General features: G+C 31.7%; 4 protein-coding genes across 11 annotated transcripts in view; all 4 read left to right on the top strand.

The window, feature by feature from the left end:
- eIF2alpha (eukaryotic translation initiation factor 2 subunit alpha) overlaps positions 1 to 1,734 on the top strand; it is a 45,369-nt gene extending 43,635 nt beyond the window's left edge. For both annotated transcript variants that reach the window (XM_080178109.1, XM_080178110.1), the window contains 2 exons: positions 97 to 207; positions 1,137 to 1,734. In XM_080178109.1, coding sequence (XP_080034235.1) covers positions 97 to 207; positions 1,137 to 1,229 — 204 coding nt within the window. In that variant the 3' untranslated portion in view covers positions 1,230 to 1,734. The remainder of the gene's footprint in view (positions 1 to 96; positions 208 to 1,136) is intronic.
- Positions 1,735 to 1,764: 30 nt separating this feature from the next.
- Cdk5 (Cyclin-dependent kinase 5) lies at positions 1,765 to 12,018 on the top strand. Of its 2 annotated transcripts, XR_013884390.1 has the most exons (11): positions 1,785 to 1,980; positions 4,314 to 4,400; positions 4,774 to 4,853; positions 6,335 to 6,407; positions 7,050 to 7,117; positions 8,214 to 8,282; positions 8,797 to 8,892; positions 9,359 to 9,467; positions 10,560 to 10,626; positions 11,094 to 11,221; positions 11,808 to 12,018. XR_013884390.1 is itself a non-coding variant. In XM_080178111.1 (10 exons), exons 1-10 carry the CDS (start codon positions 1,813 to 1,815, stop codon positions 11,162 to 11,164), a joined length of 888 nt encoding a protein of 295 aa, XP_080034237.1. In that variant the 5' UTR covers positions 1,765 to 1,812; the 3' UTR covers positions 11,165 to 11,359. The 2 variants fall into 2 exon arrangements, 1 of the variants encoding a protein (XP_080034237.1); XM_080178111.1 differs by lacking the exon at positions 11,808 to 12,018 and having other exon boundaries at positions 1,765 to 1,980; positions 11,094 to 11,359.
- A 58-nt stretch (positions 12,019 to 12,076) lies between these two features.
- Positions 12,077 to 14,952, top strand: LOC145332980 (uncharacterized). Its single transcript, XM_080178119.1, has 4 exons — positions 12,077 to 12,728; positions 13,937 to 14,013; positions 14,431 to 14,488; positions 14,811 to 14,952. The coding sequence occupies exons 1-4, from the start codon at positions 12,681 to 12,683 to the stop codon at positions 14,865 to 14,867; spliced, it is 240 nt and encodes a 79-aa protein (XP_080034245.1). The 5' UTR covers positions 12,077 to 12,680; the 3' UTR covers positions 14,868 to 14,952.
- A 147-nt stretch (positions 14,953 to 15,099) lies between these two features.
- On the top strand, positions 15,100 to 22,390 carry LOC145332978 (peptidyl-tRNA hydrolase 2, mitochondrial-like). 6 transcript variants are annotated; one of them, XR_013884395.1, is made up of 9 exons: positions 15,100 to 15,241; positions 16,085 to 16,195; positions 16,925 to 16,983; positions 17,642 to 17,697; positions 18,499 to 18,600; positions 19,662 to 19,704; positions 19,996 to 20,057; positions 21,315 to 21,689; positions 22,195 to 22,390. XR_013884395.1 is itself a non-coding variant. In XM_080178117.1 (9 exons), the coding sequence occupies exons 1-8, from the start codon at positions 15,186 to 15,188 to the stop codon at positions 21,402 to 21,404; spliced, it is 579 nt and encodes a 192-aa protein (XP_080034243.1). In that variant the 5' UTR covers positions 15,100 to 15,185; the 3' UTR covers positions 21,405 to 21,426; positions 21,779 to 22,390. The 6 variants fall into 6 exon arrangements, 1 of the variants encoding a protein (XP_080034243.1); XR_013884394.1 differs by having other exon boundaries at positions 21,315 to 21,705; XR_013884393.1 differs by having other exon boundaries at positions 21,315 to 21,705; positions 22,163 to 22,390.
- The last annotated feature ends 616 nt before the right edge of the window (positions 22,391 to 23,006 follow it).

Raw genomic sequence — 23,006 nt, 5'->3', positions numbered from 1 at the left:
AACGTTTTAAGTAGTAATTTCTTTATCATTATTATATTGGGTAGGTAATTGTTCATTGTCTTATCCCTTAAGATCCCTGACTATATATATATTTAGATGGCTCCCAAAGTGGTTACAGCTACGGATGAGGATGAGCTGGCCGCCAGGATCAGGAAAGCCGAGGAGGAGAACCAGGAGGTTGATGGTGACGATGATGAAGAAGAACAGGTACACAGATTGATTGATTTGTTTATTGATTGATTGATATGTTTTTTATTGGTATATTAATTTGTTTATTGGTTTATGATTGTTTTTTTGATTGATTGATAGGAATATTGATTGGTCCAATGATTGGTTTATTAAGTGGTTTATTAATTGGTTTTTTAAATAGTTTCTTGATTCATTTGTTAAATGATTGGTTTATTGATTGGTTAAATTGATTGTTTAATTGATTGATTGGATGTTTCAGGTTTAATGATGGGTTATCTTATTGGTTAATTTATTGATATATTTATCGATCGATTGATTGGTTGGTTGATTGTTTGAATGTTACCGGACATATTGACTAATAAAAAACATAAGGATTTAATACGGACAGAAAGACAGAGATAGATATTGAGACAGATAGACAAATTGAATTATACAAATATTGAAAGACATGGAAAAAAATTTAAGGTATTGTTTTTAGTTAATTACTTGGGTATACTTACCTACATTTTTCCCTTCTTTAGAGAGGGAAAAAACAAGACAAATATTTGGGAGAGAGAAAAATGAATGAAATAAAGATTACTAAAAATATTTTACAATTACCCCCCCCCCCCTCCCCCCCTCCTCCTCCTCCTCCTAAAGGGGAAAAACTAGGGGGGGGGGATAAATTATTTTGCAGCTGGGAAAAAAAATTAATCTTGTGCAGAACATACAGTACACCCCTAGAATGAAAAAAAAAATTACTGAGAATATTTTACCACACCCCCCCCCCACACCCTCCTAAAGGAAAAACACTAGGGGGGGGGGGGGGTAAAATATTTTGCAGCAGGGGAAAAAATTAATCTTGTGCAGAACATACAGTACACCCCTGGTATGGTACCTACTAACTAATTTTCTGTAAATAAATCTTACCTGATTCCTTTAAACCCTAATGACCTATAAATATTTAGGTTGGCATGGGTGGTAACAAGGATGTTGACAGTGATAAGGAGGACGATGAAGATGATGATGAAGAGGGCGGTGACAGTGCTGATGAAGAATAAATCCGCCAACAAAATCTGCAACATAAACAACATCTTCCATCCAAACATGATAATTAGCTCTTGCCTGCCACCAATCAGTATGCAAAAAGACATCAATTATGTATTATTTATGCCATTTGATCATGCTACCATTATTAATTTTGATTATGATTTCGTATTCAAATGGCAGAGTTATAATAAAAACTGGTTTTTGGCGCGAAAATGTATAACGCTTTTCGCGGGAAAAGTTCATTTTCAGCGCTAAAACAACTTTTTACCAATCCAACAAAGAAATGTGATGCCTGCTTTAGGATTTATTGATATTTTGTTATTTTTTTATTTTTCTAGTATATTTATTTATATTTTTATTAATACAAGTATTTGACTGGAAATAAATTTTTTTTAGCCTTTGCATATGAAATTAACATCTTATGGTGGATGAAAAGAGTTATTTTCATTGGATGGATCCAAATGGATTGCATGTTATAACCATTATGTTTTTTTACATTTCAATCAATATTTCAGATTATAAATAAATTATAAGATGATCAGATAATGCATTAGAATATTTGAAGCGTTTTTTCTACTAATAAACTCTTTAAAAATGCAGAAGTATGAAAAGCTGGAAAAAATTGGCGAGGGCACGTACGGAACAGTGTTTAAAGCAAAGAACCGGGAGAGTGGTGAAATAGTAGCTCTGAAAAGAGTGAGGCTTGATGATGATGACGAGGGAGTACCCTCCTCTGCGCTTAGAGAAATTTGTTTATTAAAGGTATAATTATAGATAGGGTAAAAAATGGGTATGGTCCCTTTAGTGGCATCGCCTCTTAAAGGGCGTTTCGTCGTATTTTCACAGTAGCTCTCCTATTTCTAGCCCATAACCTATCAAAAGCTACTGTGAAAATACGACGAAACGCCCCCTAAGAGGCGATGTCACAAAAGAATTATATCCAAAAATATTTACAATTGTGAAACCTTAATGAATAGTACTACCTAATAAAAAGGTTCTATGTAAAGTGTTACTTATTTGAATTCAGCAACAAAAAGTGATAATATAGCAGTAAAATTTTGGGCGATTTTCATAAACAAGGGAACTGTTTATTTGTGCACAAGATTGTAATTACCCGACTAAAAAAATTTCATTTTCTCCCCTTAGGGCGTTTTCCATAAAAGAGTAAAAAAATAGAAAAATCGACTAGTTTTTAAAATATGAATATGAAATAGTACTAATATTGTATTTAGGAGTTGAAACACTAGAATATAGTAGCTCTGTATGATATACTATATATAGAAATATAATCTTGTATTCAGGAGTTGAAACACTAGAATATAGTAGCTCTGTATGGTGTACCATATATAGAAATATAATCTTGTATTCAGGAGTTGAAACACAAGAATATAGTAGCTCTGTATGATATACTATATATAGAAATATAATCTTGTATTTAGGAGTTGAAACACTAGAATATAGTAGCTCTGTATGGTGTACTATATATAGAAATATAATCTTGTCTTTAGGAGTTGAAACACAAGAATATAGTAGCTCTGTATGGTGTACTATATATAGAAATATAATCTTGTATTCAGGAGTTGAAACACAAGAATATAGTAGCTCTGTATGATGTACTATATATAGAAATATAATCTTGTATTTAGGAGTTGAAACACAAGAATATAGTAGCTCTGTATGGTGTACTATATATAGAAATATAATCTTGTATTTAGGAGTTGAAACACAAGAATATAGTAGCTCTGTATGGTGTACCATATATAGAAATATAATCTTGTATTCAGGAGTTGAAACACAAGAATATAGTAGCTCTGTATGGTGTACCATATATAGAAATATAATCTTGTATTTAGGAGTTGAAACACAAGAATATAGTAGCTCTGTATGGTGTACCATATATAGAAATATAATCTTGTATTTAGGAGTTGAAACACAAGAATATAGTAGCTCTGTATGGTGTACCATATATAGAAATATAATCTTGTATTCAGGAGTTGAAACACAAGAATATAGTAGCTCTGTATGGTGTACTATATATAGAAATATAATCTTGTCTTTAGGAGTTGAAACACAAGAATATAGTAGCTCTGTATGATGTACTATATATAGAAATATAATCTTGTATTTAGGAGTTGAAACACAAGAATATAGTAGCTCTGTATGATGTACTATATATAGAAATATAATCTTGTATTTAGGAGTTGAAACACAAGAATATAGTAGCTCTGTATGGTGTACCATATATAGAAATATAATCTTGTATTCAGGAGTTGAAACACAAGAATATAGTAGCTCTGTATGGTGTACTATATATAGAAATATAATCTTGTATTCAGGAGTTGAAACACAAGAATATAGTAGCTCTGTATGATGTACTATATATAGAAATATAATCTTGTATTTAGGAGTTGAAACACAAGAATATAGTAGCTCTGTATGGTGTACTATATATAGAAATATAATCTTGTATTTAGGAGTTGAAACACAAGAATATAGTAGCTCTGTATGGTGTACCATATATAGAAATATAATCTTGTATTCAGGAGTTGAAACACAAGAATATAGTAGCTCTGTATGGTGTACCATATATAGAAATATAATCTTGTATTTAGGAGTTGAAACACAAGAATATAGTAGCTCTGTATGGTGTACCATATATAGAAATATAATCTTGTATTTAGGAGTTGAAACACAAGAATATAGTAGCTCTGTATGGTGTACTATATATAGAAATATAATCTTGTATTTAGGAGTTGAAACACAAGAATATAGTCGCTCTGTATGATGTACTATATATAGAAATATAATCTTGTATTTAGGAGTTGAAACACAAGAATATAGTAGCTCTGTATGATGTCCTATATATAGAAATATAATCTTGTATTCAGGAGTTGAAACACAAGAATATAGTAGCTCTGTATGATATACTGTATATAGAAATATAATCTTGTATTTAGGAGTTGAAACACAAGAATATAGTAGCTCTGTATGGTGTACTATATATAGAAATATAATCTTGTATTCAGGAGTTGAAACACTAGAATATAGTAGCTCTGTATGGTGTACCATATATAGAAATATAATCTTGTATTCAGGAGTTGAAACACAAGAATATAGTCGCTCTGTATGATGTCCTACACTCGGAAAGAAAACTTACACTTGTATTTGAACATTGTGATCAGGTCATTATAGATTTTTTACAGTCAAAAGTAGCCATACAAAAGCTCATCTAATTTGTTTGGTCAAATAATATTAAGAATCTTTTTGTTTTTGGGCCAAATTATTAATTTAGTACCTAAAAGTTTTCCAGGATTATTTTGTCACCAAAGGCTATTGCCTTAATAATAATTTTAGTCTAGTTTAGCTCTCGAAAATTGTAAAAATTTTCTTGGAACTGAGTATTTTTGGTGGTCTCTTTATTTTGTGGTTGATACACATAAAATCTTGCTAACATTCCATTTTAATGGATTTGCTGATTTCAACTCGTTTCTACATGATAAAAAATAAAGAAAGTACCTACCTATGTAAAAAGAAAATATTTCATTATTTGTTTAGGATTTGAAAAAGTACTTTGACTCGTTGAATGGAGAAATAGATTCTGATGTTGTTAAAGCTCTTATGTATCAGTTATTAAGGTAAGGAATCTCAATTATTATGCCTTTTTGGAAATTAAACAAGGATGACAACATCCATAAGTAGCGAAGCTCAAAAACTATAAATAGACAACTGGAAATGATCTATAGAGTATGTAATAAAAAACTTCAATAACAAAAATCACGAAACCTTTTAAAATGTATATTGTATAATGTTTTTTTGAAGCATTAAGCTAATAAGAAAAAACGTTAAAATCTAAAATTCGATTTAGCAACCCAAAAAAAAGTAAGTCTTTAAAAAACTTGGTCAAAATATGAAGAATGTTGACTTAATTAATCACTAAAAAATCCAACCGTTTATCTTGAACAGGAGTTGAGAAAATCACAAAAACTTGAAAAACTAGGAATCGATCTAGCACCCTAACCAATAAAGGTATCTTAATAAAAATAGGTGGAATTATGTATAAAGTAAAATTGTTCAATCCCTGAAATTTCAACTGTCTATCTTGTATAGGGATTGAAAAAATCATGAAAACTTAAAAATCTAGGAATCGATCTAGCACCCCAACCAATAAAGGCATCTAAATAAAACTTAATCGAAATATGTAAAATCTAAATTTATTCAATCCCTGAAAATTCCAGCCATTTATCTTGAACAGGAATCGAGAAAATTACAAAAACGTAAAAATCTAGGAATCGATCTAGCACCCCAATTAACAGACAGACGGACAAAACAATGTATAGATTAGATGGGCATATGTCATATGAATCTTCACTAAAAATTTCAGCTGTCTATCTTGAATAGGAGCCGAGAAAATCACGTTTCCCCCATAGCGTTACGGACGGACTGACTGACTGACTGACTGACGGACGGACGGACATAGTGAATTATAGAGTAGCTTCGCTACTAAAAAGACTAGGTAAGTTTTTTTTTGTTATTCCCACAAATAAAATTTTTTTTAATGCTTACTTTTGCTGCTTGTATGTCTTATGACCCTTGTAAAAACAACAGTAACAATCCCTTTTCACTCCACAGGGGGGGAGCATAGGCCGCTAACAATTTGTCAGTGTTTCTGTTACAATGTGGCTATTTATGGATATGGGATAGGGTTGTCTGCCCTAAGCCCTATGATTGCGGTGTAAAGCGTCCATTTGCCCATCAGACAACCAACCCTTTGATTGCACGACCTTTGTCTGAGAAAACGCGCACCTGACATAGCAGCAGTAGGAACCATTTTAGTTATGACGCGGTGTCGGACCGAGATTCGAACCTATTACCTTCCCGACGACGAGCGGATGCGCTACGTTATGACCCTTGATACCACAAAAAAAATTTGGTCTCTCAAATATTTTTGTTTCATCACTTTTTAAGTTTGACTTGGCTGATAATCGTTTTTTTTTCGGTTAGAGGAACTGAAAGTAGAGGTTTTATAAAGTGGTGCGATTTAAGGCGTTTGACAAGTGGCAACACCTTTTAAAGTTACTTAAATATTTCAAATTAAAAAAGAACTGTTTGATTTTAGGGGTTTACACTACTGCCATTCACATAACATTCTACACAGAGACTTGAAACCTCAAAATTTACTAATTAATAAGGTAATATATTTTCTCGTATTCATTCGAATCCGGTGGATAGGAACCAGTTCTCTCATCCATACGAAAAAACTATGTCTAGCATCGTATTATATCCAGTTTTCTACGAATATAGAAATGTACAATCATAAGATTAAAACTAGTTTTTTAGCCGGTCACCACGGGGCTAAAAAAACTAGTTTTAATCTTATAATTGTACATTCTATATCCGCGGAAAGCCGTTTATAATACGATACGAGAAATAACTATTATATGTTTTGACCAGACTGACAGCGGGTAGATTTGCAATTCTTTTTACAATTTTTTATTATTGTAATTTCATTGATAAAACATTATCTTAAAAAAATAGAGCTAGACTACACATAAAGAACAGGGTCTCCAGTAGAAAATATAATTTGCTTTATTCAAGCCTTTTCAATTTCAATAAAATGATACCATATTTGCGATAATTCTTCAAAAAACAACAAACTTTAAACTATCAAAATTAATAGGTACAACAATATAAGTTCAACAAAATTAGGTTGAAAATATTAAACATTATGTATGAAAAATAACTTAAGTACCTTGGATCTTTGTACAGATTAATTATATTTTTTTTAAAGTTTATTACTTGTTTTACAGAAAATACAATTTTTATGTTTTTAGACGGGTGAATTAAAGTTGGCAGATTTTGGTCTGGCTCGAGCTTTTGGTATTCCTGTTAGATGTTATAGGTTAGTACAATTCTTTTATAAGAGATTATTGTATAGTACAATTCAGGTATTAGAGATTATAGGTTAGTATAATTTCTATATAAGAGATTATTGTATAGTACTATTCCTGTATTAGAGATTATAGGTTAGTACAATTCTTTTATAAGAGATTATTGTATAGTACAATTCAGGTATTAGAGATTATAGGTTAGTATAATTTCTATATAAGAGATTATTGTATAGTACAATTCCTGTATTAGAGATTATAGGTTAGTACAATTCTTTTATAAGAGATTATTGTATAGTACAATTCAGGTATTAGAGATTATAGGTTAGTATAATTTCTATATAAGAGATTATTGTATAGTACAATTCCTGTATTAGAGATTATAGGTTAGTACAATTTCTAAAATCTATATAAAAGATTATTGTATAATACTAGTACAATTCCTGTATTAGAGATTATAAGTTAGTACAATTCTTTTATAATAGATTATTGTATAGTACAATTCCTGTATTAGAGATTATAGGTTAGTACAATTCTTTTATAATAGATTATTGTATAGTACAATTCCTGTATTAGAGATTATAGGTTAGTACAATTCTTTAGATGTTCTAGGATGGTAAAATTTTTATTACCTTGATAATCCAAAAATAAAAGATGATAAGTGCTTAATTCAATGTCAGGTAATTAAATTAAATATTTAATATGTTTTAGATATATGCTAGTTTTTTCCGCATTAGTTTTACCAACCCGCCACGCCAGTACGTTATAAATCCGTGTTCGCTTACCTAATTGTGAAACCTTAGCCACTATACATTGACAAGCCGCAGCCGCCACTGTAAACCATCCCCACTCTGAACTGTTAAGTTTAAAATTTCGGAGATAAGAAAAAATATTTTTCCATTTGTTTCAGTGCTGAAGTAGTAACTTTGTTTCAGTGCTGAAGTATTAACTTTGTTTCAGTGCTGAAGTAGTAACTTTGTTTCAGTGCTGAAGTAATAACTTTGTTTCAGTGCTGAAGTAGTAACTTTGTTTCAGTGCTGAAGTAGTAACTTTGTTTCAGTGCTGAAGTAGTAACTTTGTTTCAGTGCTGAAGTAGTAACTTTGTTTCAGTGCTGAAGTAGTAACTTTATGGTACAGACCTCCTGATGTATTGTTTGGGGCTAAACTATACACTCCAAGGTAATATTATATCTAAAGACTTTTAGCATATAATAGAGATGATAACAGGGAGTGGGGAGACATTGGATTGTAGATTATACTAAGTTTTATAAAAACGAGATTCAATTCATTAGCTTAAAAACTATGAGTACTTTCTTATATCGAATCTTGAATTAGTTGAAAATGTACAAACCCTTATATTAGTGCCCCAACTTAAATTTTTTTTTTTTATCTGCAGTGGTTATTTTGTTTATTATAATTTGGTATGTACAATGTTTCAATTCACCATCCTGCATTGTCTTATCCTTTAAAGAGACCTGAAAAAGGGCTTATGTTTTTGAGTAGTAGCTTGAAGTTTAAAGTTATATTTATTTTAAGGTCATTTAAGAGGGCAAGGGTGCTATATATCGATTTCAAACTTAAGAAAATAATCCTAATATGTTTCTTGTTTATGTCTCTATACGAAAATAATCTTTTTTCTTTTTAAAAATGCATCTCTTTTTTTTCTTATGAAAGCTAGTATTGTTTCTATTAGTATTGACATGTGGTCGTCTGGATGTATATTCGCCGAGCTGGCCAACGCTGGCAGACCTCTCTTTCCTGGCAGTGATGTGGATGACCAATTAAAAAGGTATGCAACGAAACAAGCAATATCTGTATAAAGCAAAGCTCATAAAGCATAAAGTATTTGCTTATATAACAATGCAGTTAATTGAAAGATGGAAGAGGTCACAGCTAAATTTACTTTTTAGTTATCTACAAAGAGAAGAGTGGACAATGGGCTGTTTATTACTCTAGTCCCAATAGTTTTCCTAACAACTTTAGGGACTTGATATTAACTTTAATGTTCAAAAGTTTTAACGACTAATTTTAATCTACAGAAGGGGTAATTTTGTGTATCATCATTTGTGATTTACATCAATTTTTTAGGCTATTGTCTTATTCCTTTAGACCCCTGAGTTATCTATCAGTTACATAGTAGGCGAGAATAGCCATAAAAGATTTTATAAAGAAAATAGGGGTAGGAAACATTTCTTTTGAAAAAAAGGTTCATTGAGACTATAGTGGTTCTTTCTCCATATTTATTAATTTTTCAGAGTGTTTAAACTTCTTGGTACCCCAACCGAAGATACCTGGCCCGGCATGTGCAGTCTTCCAGATTTTAAACCTTTTCCACTCTACCAACCATCACTATCTCTATCACAGGTACAGATACATTCATTTAGTTGGATTTGATTGATTTTGGTTGCAGTTGCACTGTTAAATGGCCAGATGAAAAAAGTTTATGTTAGTGTTAGGCAAAAATGACTTTGCAATTGTATCAGTAAATAGGTCTAATAACACTCTTTGCTAAATTTAAAATCCCACTAAATCTAATTTTTGAGAAAATTAGATTTGAAAATTTTAAGTTCAATTTTCATCCCCTAGGAGTTACCGAACAATCATGACAAGAAAAGCAAATATTCATACTTTTCAATTCTTTACAACTTTGCTTTTATGAAGTCTTTCATAAAACCACTCTATATATGATTATTTAAGGCTGAATTTCCGTGACCTTAGCAAAGCAACTGATGAAAATAGCCATTGATAACTCCCTTCAGGAGTGGTTTTATGAAGTACTTTATAAAAACAAACTTGTTTAAAATTTTAAATTAATAATCTTTGCTTTTCTTGTCATAATTGTTTCGGCAACTCCTAGGGGTTAAAAATTGAACTTAAAATTTTCAAATCTAATTTTCTCGAAAATTAGATTTAGTTGGAATTTAAAATTAGAAAGGGTGTTATTAGACCTATTTTCTGATACAATTGCAAAGTCATTTTTGCCTAACACTAAAATAAACTTTTTTCATCTGGCCATGCAACAGTGGTTGGGTTTATGGAACTAAAGTGGAAAAAATGGCAGAGAGAGAGAGGGGTCTATGTGCTGTTTATTACACTAGTTCTCAAAATTTTATAATAATATTTTCTTATTCGTTGGCTTAACATTGGTTGATTCATTAAGTTGAGTGTTCAAACGTTTCAACCACTAATTTTAATCTACAGAAAGGGTAATTTTGTGTTTCATCTTTTGGCATCAATTTATCTGCCATTGTCTTATCTCTATAGTTCCCTGAAAGAGAGGCCTCCCTATAATCCTTAGATCCTATAATACTATACAAGTACTCAAATAACAGTATTAGGTCATATCCAGAGAAGATTTTATTGTCAGGCATGGTGTCCTGTCATCGATGTCGAAAAGTTTTAGGTGTTTCATCCCTTTTTCCCACCATGACCCCTTAATATATTAATTATGGTTAGGTTGTCCCAAAATTGTCCACAAGAGGTAGAGACTTGCTGCAGAAACTTCTCATCTGTAATCCTTCAGGTAGGATACCAAGATTTTTAGTGTCGTATAGTAGCTTCTCGTCAGTCTATTACGAAAACTTTGGTTTATTTATTTAATCCGTTCATCCTGTTATGAAAAATAATGATTTTTGTTTGTTTGTCTATTTTATTAGATATCATTTTAGGATAGCCCCACTAAGATCCCGATATGGTTTTAGGATTAGCTTTGTTTCAATAAATATATGGTATAGAAGTATAAGCAGACAACTACCTGCAACTGCATCCCCCTTTCGGGGACCTTTTTCGTCTGCTGGCGAATTGCTTTCTGCTCTTAGTAGCGACTTGGCTTTGTAAAATTTCCGCCGATATTGGTTGATTTTCAAAGACTAAATTAAATTGAAAGTCGGCACAGGGTCCTCGGGAAGGGAACTTCCAGTTACTTAACCCCTTCCCCCTCGATTGTTTTACTCAAATTTTGTTTCAATTAAAGATATTTTTCTTATTTAGGACGAATGTCAGCTATAGATGCGATGAACCATCTCTACTTCACAGATCTGAATCCTGCTGTCAAAGCTTAGTTTAAATGCCATAAAAATACTTTTTAATTTTCTTATCAGCTGCAAGGACAAGGATTTGTAAGAAAAGCTACATAAAGTTATGTTTTAATTATATTTCTCGTATTCATTCGAATCCGGTGGATAGGAACCGGTTCTCATCCATACGAAAAACCTATGTCAGGCATCGTATTATATCCAGTTTTCTACGAATATAGAAATGTACAAACATAAGATTAAAACCAGTTTTTTTAGCCGGTGCCTCCGGCACCTCGGGGCTAAAAAAACTAGTTTTAATCTTATACTTGTACATTCTATATCCGCGGAAAGCCGTTTATAATACGATGAAGAAATAACTATTCCCTCAATTTCATGTCATTAATTTCATCAAATCGTCTCTACAAATTGTTTTTCCGAAGCTTTATGCTTGTCTCTGCTAGTTATGGGGTCATATTATTGGCTTCCATTTTTAAAAGACTCAAAAAAAATTGTGTCTTGTGTCAAAATATTTCCCTTTTTCTTTGTTTTGATATGTTATTGTTCAGAATGCATGGAAACTCAGGACAATAAGTCCTTAAGTAGCGCAGCAATAACAAGTACAAAAATATTATTATTTATGTTTTGATTAATGTTTAATCAATATACATAGTTCAAGACAGACGTATAGTTTAGGTTACGGAGTAGCTGCGCTACCAAAATTACTCTTTAATTGATCTCATTTATATTTAGTTTTGTATCTGGTATTGTATTTTAAGTTTCGACCCTATCAAAATATTTTCAAAATTAATACTTTTTAAGGTTCATTAAAAAGTGGTTTTCAATCATGTTTCAAATCTAGTCATTTTGTATTGCCCTATCATTAAATTCATTACTTTTAAGTCTTTGCTAACAGATATTGATTGTTATTTGAAATGAAACTAGAATCATGTTATTGCATTTAATTGTATCATAAGAATCTGAAATATATGTTTTGTTAATAATTTAAAGTTAATACCTACCTTAAAATTAATTGAAGAATTAAACATATTTCAGGGGTGTATATTCTGCACAAGATTTATTTTTTTCCCCTGCTACAAATTTTTTTATTTTTTTCCCCCCCTAGATTTTTCTTAAAAAGTAGGGGGGGAAATAGAAAAATATTTAAAGAACTCTATATTTTATTTATTTTATCCCTCCTACCACACATTTTTTTTAGTTTTTTTTAACCAACGAGGGGGGCGAAATGGAAAGAATGTTTTCAGTTTTCTTAATTTTTACATTTTTTTTCCCTCCAACCACTTATTTTTTATTTTTTCCCACCCCCTGAACCGGGGATCCCATGCAGAATATACACCCCTGACATATTTATAAAGACAGCTAAATATTTATGTACCTAGGTAGATTTGAAAGTAAATAAAAAGGTAATAAATTTTCAAAATTTCACCATTTTAAATTTTTTTTCTAAAAGTGTATAATTTCTGTAATTGATTATATCTAAAATATATTGTTGATGTATGTGAATACAAAATTGCAGATTTTTCTGTATAAAATGCAGTAAGAGATGTGTGAAGTACCACCTGCAAACAATCCTCATCAAAGGAAATTAAAGGTTAGCTATTTTTAAAATATTTTTTTTAGTTGTTTTGCTTTATGCAATAGTTGAAGGCCTTTATAGCTTTAAACTAATTTAAGAGAATGAAAAGTAAAAGCAAAAGAATTTACAGCGTGGCCTCGAAACCGATTTATATTCTCTGGATTAGAACCGGTTCTCAGCCATACTGAAAAATCATGTAGAGTATCCTAATTATACAATTTTTAACGAATAGTAGTTTGAGGAGCTAACAAACCCGGAATTATTTAAATAATTTATCGTTATCCGCGGAAAGCTGTCTAAGATACGATGCGATAAATAACTATTACAGATGTTCAATGTTGTTTGGTTGTCTGTCATTGACAAGGAAAGGACAGAACTTTTTTATTTCAAAAATGCATAGGTACCTACATTCGTTTTAGTAGAAACTACTCTTGTTTAGAAAGAAAACTAACCATCAGTAACAGATATAACCTTGAATTTGAGACATGGCATTTGCTTATTATAGCAGCAAATTGAAACGCACTTAAACAAAGTTAAAACACGAATGGCATCATCCATATTCTAATCAGAAAGTGGGACAAACATTAACAAAGAGTACCTATCAATAAGTTCAATATTAGACTTTACTTAATTTCGTTAAAATATGTTCCAAAAATCATTATGTCATAAATGGAGATTAGTACTTTTTAGTTGAAATTCCGTTTTTTAATTGTATCCAATTCCTACTGGCAGCGTTTCGGAGTCGTTTGGTTTTGGTGCGGCTCCGGCCATATCTGGAAATACGGCTCAGGATCCGGCTCCAGCTCCGGCTCTGGCTCCGACCTAAAATCAAGAAAAACTCAACATATTCCCCCCCCCCCCCATAAAAAAATATTTTTTATTTTTGACTTTTGAAGGTTTTAAAAAGTTCAATATTTGATAAAAATGGACTTGAAAAACTTAAAAAGGGCATTTGCACATGACAAAACAGAGTTACCAAATAATAATTTATAAAAAATTTCTTTATTTATCTAGTCTGGAGCCGGAGCCGTTTTTTAACGAAAATTACGGCTCCGGCAAAATATGGTGGCTCCACGGCTCCCGGCTCCGGCTCCGAAACACTGGATAATACAATTATAAAATATCTAAATTAACGATGAGATCTATCTGTTACGGATGGACCTACGGCCTTTCAAAACGAATAGGTATATCAAATGTGTAGGAAAACTAGTATGAAAATTTAGGAGGAAAAGTTAGAGGAGGAAGAAGATTTGGTGGATAAATTATTACAGAAATCTGGCTGTGAAGAACAACATTACAAGTAAGTTAGACATTAAAATATTTAGAATGATGTCCAGAAGATTGGAGCAAATCAGACCCACAAAAAAAATGAGTTGATTGATTTACGCATATAATCAAACCATTTGTCTTCTTTATTACTGTTGAAGAAATTAAATAAATAAATGAAATAAATAATGAGATATTAAATAGGTATATTTTAAAACTCTAGGTACTTAGGTAATTAAAAAGTATCGTAGGGTAAGTATTCGTCCGCATGTACCTCCGCCAGTAAAAATATTATAGACAATATTATTGTGTTTTTTTTATAAGTTTATTTAATTATTTTTTCTTATAGTTTACTTGAGATGCTACTTATGGGCATATTTCATATCCATGTTCTGATTGGTGATTAAGATATTCTGTATAACTTGTTTGGCTGTTATGATTGATATCCTAGGGTGCAAGAATGCATGGTAGAGTTTCAAGACTGGAGGAAGTGTCAAACAGTGCTTAAGGTAAATATTAGAACAGCTACTCTTATCACTACCATGGAGGTAGAGGATATTGAACTGAAAATTATACTGGTACCAAAAGTTTTATAAACACATTCTCTCATTCGTTTGCATTAAGTTTTTAGTTATTATTAAATCTAAATTTGATCTCACAGATGGCCAAGGGGTATTTTTGGTTTTTCATCATGGGGGGTGTAAAAATATTTTTCTTCCATTGTCTTAAACCTTAAAAAGATATTTTTCTTTCATTATTTTTGGACTTTGGAGCTATCCTATTAAAGAAATTTTCCTTTAAAAACTTGTTAGGTACATTTTTTTAATTTAGGATTTCCAGATGTGCATGGCTAAAAGTCAACAATCTAGAAAGCCCAGATCATCTTAGATAGAATCCAACCACCTGCAGAAGTGCCAATACAACAGATTTAAAAACTTTTGATTTCTTAAAGTGTTATTTAGTCATTTGTAGTTCTTGTGAAACAAAAGATACATAAACTTCATCAATCAATTAATAACAACTTAAGCAATAGTGAAGGCGACTTCAAGTTATTCTAGAAGTAACAAAGACGACATTTAGTGACTCTGGAAGTTACAAAGACGACGTTTAGTGACTCTGGAAGTTACTAAGACTACGTTTACCGCATCTGAAAGTAACAACGACGACTTTCAGTTAAGATATTAATCTGCCAAGCTGGATGTTACTATGGACTTGCACACAGCTGAACAATATCACAATAATGAACTCCCAGAGATTTCAGAGTAAGAATTATTTATTTTATTGTTGTAGTACTCTGTAGAGTCCAGGTAGGACCACTAACAGAGGTTTACAGAATCATAATTTTCAATTTGAGGATATTGTCTGCACAAAACTGGGTACTTGGTAGCCTTACAAGGTTAGGATACCCGCAGGGTATATAGGCACAAAATTTGAAATAATAAAACATTGACCAAACTTTGACAATTTTGAACTTACAATTGCTACCTACAGTATTATGTTTAACTGTAAATCGGTCTATCTTCAATAAATTCAGACTTTAAGCAGTTTCTTTTTAAAATAATTGAGCTGATGATCAACAAAATACTAACAAGGATAACAACACCCATAAAGGGAAGCAAACTGTAGGTCAAACGGGCATTCATTAACACTTGTGTAAGTAATGTCAGAACTGAATAATCAGAATATAAAAAGAGTCGAAGCAAAATTTTAAGTAAATTTGTTGAAAAACTGCTTGATACAGGATAATGTTTATTGAGATACTCACATTTTTGTGACATGATTATAGAGTTGCTTCGCTTATAACAGTACCAGGAATCAGTATAACAAAAATCAGATCAATCGGATAATTAGATCACATAAAAATTTGTTGTTAAAAAAGTAAAATAATAACATGTTTAAAATGGACGCACGGACATTCTGGTAATGATTATAGATTTGCTATGCTTTCTTTTCGTACCTTACTACTACAGAAATCACCATGCAAAGTTTGAAATCGATAGAACAATTCTAACATGCCTAAATTAACGAAAAAAGCTATCCGTTCCGGATGGACGGACCAACCCTAATTATAGTAAAGCTTCGCTTTTATAAATATTCTTTTTTAGGGCAGTAGAGGATTGGTCAAGTTATTTAAGTAACCCTGTGATAACCCTGGGCGTGGGGATGTTGTGTGGCGTGCTGGCCAACCTTCTCTCCAGGGGTGGTGGTGCTAATAGGTAAGACAGTTAACTCTAGGGGCGTGCAGCAAAGAAATTTGATCTTACTTGGGTTTCACCCCCTGGCAAATCGATTTTTGAAAAATTCTGTACATGTGGTTAAAATTGGATGGGGGTCATCTCTTTTGGATGGTCGAATGCTGAAATGAAATTTTAAGGGTCTGAAAGACGAACAGATTATGGTTTGCTTGTACTTTGAGAAAATGATTTTTACTAAGAAAAAAATGCAAAAGAAAGACAGACGTCGCAATTTTACTAGTAAGAAAGTAAACCTGTATTTTTCAGACAAAGAAATAAGTGATCATATATTACAAAATAATAATCATTATTGAGTTTAATATCTTAATAAGTTATAAAAATAAAGAGACATTATTTTGAAGGGTAAGGTATTTATTTAACAAAGGTACTAGAAATTAGTAATCAATAATCATCATATGTTATTGAAAAATACAAAATAGTTTGAAAATTATCTACCTAAGCAATGCAAAAATCAACTTTTACTATGGTGTTTGGGTATTTTGTGATTCCTTTTAAAACGTGTAAATTGAAAAAAAGGATTTTTCACAAAGTTTTGGAATGGCTCCAAAATCGATTGATATCTGCTGGATTATAACTGGTTAAAATTATCCAAGAATGTTCAAATAAAAATCTAAGATTAATACCATATTTTGATATCCGCGGAAAGTTGTCTGTAATACGGTGCAATAAATAACTATTATTATATTATAGAGAGGCAATAAGAAGTGTGAGTATGGAGAATCTAGCAGCTGCTGCAAGTATTCTTACAGGTAGAACAGCTGATTTTTAAATTGGAAGATTTTTCATTTAATATTTCAAAACATATGTTTAAAGATACAAAGATTGTACAATATTGTTATAATACAGTTGTTATATATCCTATTATATAAAGTACTAAGGTTTTTTGTCTCAAGTTTTAAACTTCATCACCCAATAAACTGGTGGAGTTCTCTTTATGGGGAAGCTTCAAATAGATCACGGGATGGTTTTAGGCTAATTTAATAGTATACATAATTCTTGGAATGATTTTAAGCAATTTTTTGTTCCCTATCCACCCCTTTGAATACAGATCCCCCTATACGCAAGGGGTGCCCTGATAGTTTATGATAATTCGGCAAGTAAAGTATAGTTATTTCTCGTATCGTATTACAAACGGCTTTCCGCGGATATAGAATGTACAATTATAAGATTAAAACTAGTTTATTTAGCCCCGAGGTGCCGGAGGCACCGGCTAAAAAAACTGGTTTTAATCTTATGATTGTACATTTCTATATTCGTAGAAAACTGGATATAATACGATGCTAGACATAGTTTTTTCGTATGGATGAGAACCGGTTCCTATCCACCGGATTCGAATGAATACGAGAAAATTATTTATAGTATCGGCCATATACAATCAAAGAAAAATATAATATTATTAAATTTTAGGTCCTTACAAGATGGTTCTACTGGTTAGAACAGATCTAGGAATGCATAAAGGAAAGGTAAGATCATCTTTGCTCACTTCAAAAGATTAATTTATTGTAAGTCCTATCCTTGTATCCCTGGTAGATTTTTCATGTTTTAAAACTGTAACTTAATATAACAGGGGTGTACTTTATATTCTACAAAATTGACCCTGGTAAAGGGGGGGGGGGGGGGGAGATTAGAATTAGAGAGAGAAAAAAATTAGAGAACAAAGCATTTTTGTCCTTTTTTCTCCCCTCTTCGGTGAAAAAAATAAGGAATATGAATAAGATAGGTAAAGAGTTCTGAAAATATTTTTTTTTTCATTTTATCCCCTTCCTTGATGGAAAAAACTAGGAAGGGAAAAACTTATAATTTTTGCAGCAGGGGAAAATTTTTTTGTTTGCAGAATATACACCCGTGTAATATTATAAAGAATGTATTTTTAATAATGATACCTTAGGAAATTGAAAAAATCACAGCTGAAGGTTTTTTCTTTTTCTCTAATGGCGTAGCCGCTAGTTATTACACATTTTATTACTCTATTATTAAATCTCTAAGGGTTAACTTATCACTATTAAATATCAGGGATCTTAAGGGATAAGACAATGGCCGATAAATTTCTGTGCATCCGCAGTGACGATACACAAAAATACCCATTCTGTAGATTACAATTAGTGGTTGAAATGTTTGGCCACTCAAAGTTTCCAAAGTTGTTCAGCCATCAAATAAGAAAACGTTATCATAAAATTTTGGGGACTAGTGTAATAATCAGCCCGAAGTCCCCCCCCCCCCCTCCCTGATTAAATATATATGATTTAAGTGGGTGTTTTGTATAGGTAGCCGCGCAGTGTGCCCACGCAGCCCTCGCATGTTATAAGAAAGGAATTAAACACAAACCAGAAACAGTCAAAGCCTGGGAGGCCACGGGACAAACAAAGGTATCATTTAAATTTTGAAATTTATTCATGCCCAAGATTATTTTTTTCCCTGCTCTAGTGTTTTTTTTACTAGGTACTCTTTATTTTATTCATTTTTACCCCTACCACATATTTTTAATTTTTCTATTTTTTTCCCCAAAAGAAGGGGAACAAATTTTCTCAGTTCTATTCATTTTATTTCTCCCCCCCCCCCCTATCTCATCTTTTTCTAACCCCAGCCTTTAGCAGAGGATCCCATGCTGAATTGAATATACAATAAGAGATATAATTTTCCGGAATTTTAATGTAGGGAGTAGATTTGAAATCTGCATCAAATTTTAAGGATTTTTATAAAATTCGTTTTTTGTAAAATTCTTTATCTAAAAGCGAAAATACATTTTAAGTTAATTAATTTTAACCAATAGGATAGGTGGATTTTACAGATGCCAAAATTAATTAACTTAATTTGTATTTCCGCTTTTAGATAAAGAATTATACAAAAAACGAATTTTATAAAAAATCCTTAAAATTTGATGCAGATTTCAAATCTACTCCCTACATTACAATTCCGGAAAACTTATATCTCTTAATATACAACAACCCTAAATTAATTCAACATTAGTATACTTAATTATTGTATGAGAGATATCAATTTGAATACACTATATATGACATTTTGATAATCTGTCATTGTATATATTAACCTGTCATTGTATATTAACCTCACAGGGCACGAAGGGTCTTACTTTGAAGTAAATAAATCAAATTTTACCAAACATAGTTTATTATTGCTAGATTTTTAACATATAAACATCTTTTTGTTTGCGAGAACTTTGTCTGTAAGTCTTATCTGTGCACAGTACGCCTAATTATGAACCTTGACTTTCGCCTTAATTCTTATTCCAAAAATCAATATTTGTTTTGATTTTTATCTATTTTAAAAGATAAGATGATAAAAAAAGAAAAAAACTTATATGATATTTTACAGGGTGTCTACTGTCTAAGTAAATCCTTACTTATGATACCTCTTCCGTTAAGTAAAGTTCTTATACCAATACAATATATTACATGTTTTTTTTTAGATATGTTTAAAAGTAGAAAACGAAGAAGCAATGCTCAATTTAGGTATTTGATTTTTAAAAACATTAAAAATTGAATAACATTAAACTGGTGGTTTTGCCTCGTAAGGTTTGGGTGGCAGGGAGGCATATTTCTCCGTTCACTGACATAAGATTAAAATTTAGCATTAGATATCAGAACTTAATTACTAACTAGAGCTTACTCATTATGATTATATCCCCCTTCCCCCCATTTATTGTTGTTATAAATTGTTTAATAATTTTGGTCAGGCTAGGTTAGGTGATATTTTACGGGGCCTAGTATTTTCAGGTGTCAAACAAACTATTTATATTTTAGCTGGAGTAGCCAAAGTGCATGGTCTTACCTGGAGTATTATAAGAGATGCTGGCAGGACACAGGTATAATTACAGGGATCTTAAGGGATAAGACAAAGTCCGATAAATTGATGTGTATCTCCTATGATGATGCACAAACTTAGCCATTCTATAGATTACATTAAGTGGTTGAAACGTTTTGACACTCAACTTAATAAATCAATCAATCAAATTCAATAAAAAATCCCAAAGTTGTTAAGCCAAGGAATAAGAAAACGTTATTTTAAACTTTTAATTAGGTATAGCTTTAAACTAAATAAATGTGAAATTTTACTAAATGACCTTTAAGTTAAAATTGACATTTTAACTATAGACGTTCTAGGGGGGCAAAAGTAGTGCTTGTCAGGGAGTAAGGGAGGGGACAATGGGCAATTAATTCAATTTAAGAGTTTTTGAAGAAAGGCCATGAAAACCAGAGCTTGATCTTTGAATCATTTTAGTGGTGAATCAGATCGGGGTGCGCGAAATTTCAGCCAATCACAGCGCGGCATTTTAAAAATGCATAGCTGTGATTGGCTGAAATTTCGCGCACCCCGATCTAAATCACCATTAAAATGATTTAAAGAACCAGCTCAGAATAATCCCGAAAATATGGTGGAAATTGTAAAGTGATTGTTGATTAAATCTAGAAAACCATAAACTAAGAAAAAAGTTCCTAGAAAAAAAGCAATCATTTGAAAATAAGATTACCAGTATTACAGACTGACATAACCATTCTGTAATTAATTACTAGAAATATCTCCCTGGATCTCTTCAGATGACAGGGAAAGAGAAAAGAGATTTGGGGGCAAGTGATGTGAACACGGAAAAAAGGGGCAGGCAGGCGTGTAGCTGGATGGGCAAGTATATGACCCGCACGCCTTCCTGCCCCTTTTTATCCTGTTTATTTCCCCCACCTCCATTCTCCATTTTCCTTTCTCGTCTACTTTTAAAAAGGAGGTGGGAATGAAGAGAGTGAAATATAGTATGGGAGGGGGGCCGTGTATTTATATTTGAACTACTCTCTGTCTGCAAAACTATATATATTCAAAACTAACATAGCGAGTAACGGCATTTCTTGCGCAAGTCCCCAAACTCAGTCAGAAACTGCTAAATTCTTGCACATTCCCTTTAAGACAGTCCCCAAAGTCTGAGACTCCTAAAGATTGAATATTCGATCCATTGTCCCCTCCCTTACTCCCTGAGTGCTTGTCCCTCTCAAAAAAAGTTTGGATGTCCTCGATTTTAACTTTAAACCATTTAAATAAAACATGACATTTTACTAAAAATTTATATTTGCAGGTGGAAGCTGGAACAATGACAGTCCTTGGATTGGGTCCTGATAAAGTTGATACTATTGATAAAATTACTGGACATCTCAAATTATACTAACAAATATACAAGGGAATTTTAGGGACAAGACAATGGACAAAATATAATGATAATAAAATATACATAAAAAAAATAATTTTAAAAAGTTTTGACCAGCTGGCCAAGATTCAATAAATGACTCCAAAGTTTTTAGGCCAACGAATAATATAAAGTGTTTGGGATCGAGAATAATAATTATAGTCCATTGCATTGTCTCCTCCATTTCTGGAATATACTGGAATAATATTTAAACTTTGATAATCACATCTCCAATTGCATTAATAATCTAACATAAATATGAACTAGGTATTTTGAACTAAAGGTTTGTTAATTACACTTACAACTCACACTCTCTCCAATAATGTATATTTCATGGTTATAATTTACATTAATAGAATTGTGGGACGATTGATTTATTATCAATTATCATATCCCCGTATGTTTGACGTTAAAAACACTTTTAATTTCGGGTATGAAAAAAACGCCATGCACAATTTAAAAGTTTGTTTATTCTACCCCCAAACAAGGATAAAAATTTCCATAAGTAGTACAGCAATGCAAGTAAATAAAGCGCTTGGATAAAAAAAGAACAGTAAACTTTTAGGTGTTTAAAAAATTTAAAAAGGAAGTGGTAGGAATTATCTAGAAAATGTAGTATGTAAAAAAAGTTAACTCTGTATGAAAATTAAAAAAATCACAACATTGTAAGGTGAAGTACTTTTAAGTTGTTACATGGGTGTACTTTTTTATAAAGTGGCTTTGTTACTGGAGATTTACAGACCTAATTGAAGCTTCGAAAATTTTTTTTAAGAACTTGCAATGAAAATTTAACCAAAGACCCTAAAAAGCCATAAAGCACAGAATCATAAAAAAATGCCACCACGTGCCTTCATTCCTTAAATTAAGTAAAACAAATAAAAACAATTTTCTCATATGTTTTGTACTTAATTATAAAGTGAATTGTAATAAGTTTGTATCTAGTCTCAATAAATAAGATTTTTATCAAATTATGTTATTTTTTTGGGAGTTTTACAAAAATGGTTTAGCCTTTCAGCATCTAGTGGCAGGACAATCAAATAAAATTTTCTTCAACATAGTTAACAAATCTTTATTAAAACTGTTGTGAATCGAAAAATTTATAGGGATTTAATGGACACCATTTGATAACCTATCTCCCAGGGGTCTAAAGGGATAAGACAATAGCATGATATACAAAATTACCCCTTTTACAGATTATAATTATCGGTGGAAAAGTTGGGATACCGCTAGACTAGCAAAGGGGGGGGTGCGTAATGACATCTATTCTTAATCCGTGAGCAAAATGGTCTAAATATTTAGCTAGACCCTTCAAACTTGGTATATAAGCCTAGTCCTATAGGTATTACATCTAAATGGCAAAAAAATTCAAATTTTTTTATTTTTAGGTTAGGTTAGGTAAGAAAAACCCTGCGGAAAAGGGGTTTTTAGGCTTTTTTTGGTCTATTTTGATGTGGAAACTTACCTTAAATTATTTTTCTTAGGGTTTTAATTTAAATACACTGTGTCTATTCATAAGGACATTATCTAAGATGATTCAGCAAGTTGGGGACCGACCCCAGGGGGCTAGGTGGGTAGCCCGCAGGG

This window comes from Acartia tonsa, chromosome 11, assembly GCF_053477335.1.
Source record: "Acartia tonsa isolate MP-2025a chromosome 11, ASM5347733v1, whole genome shotgun sequence".
NCBI lineage: Eukaryota > Metazoa > Arthropoda > Copepoda > Calanoida > Acartiidae > Acartia > Acartia tonsa.
The sequence above is the reverse complement of the archived record's forward strand: the minus strand, read 5'-3'. Positions and strand labels throughout refer to the sequence as shown.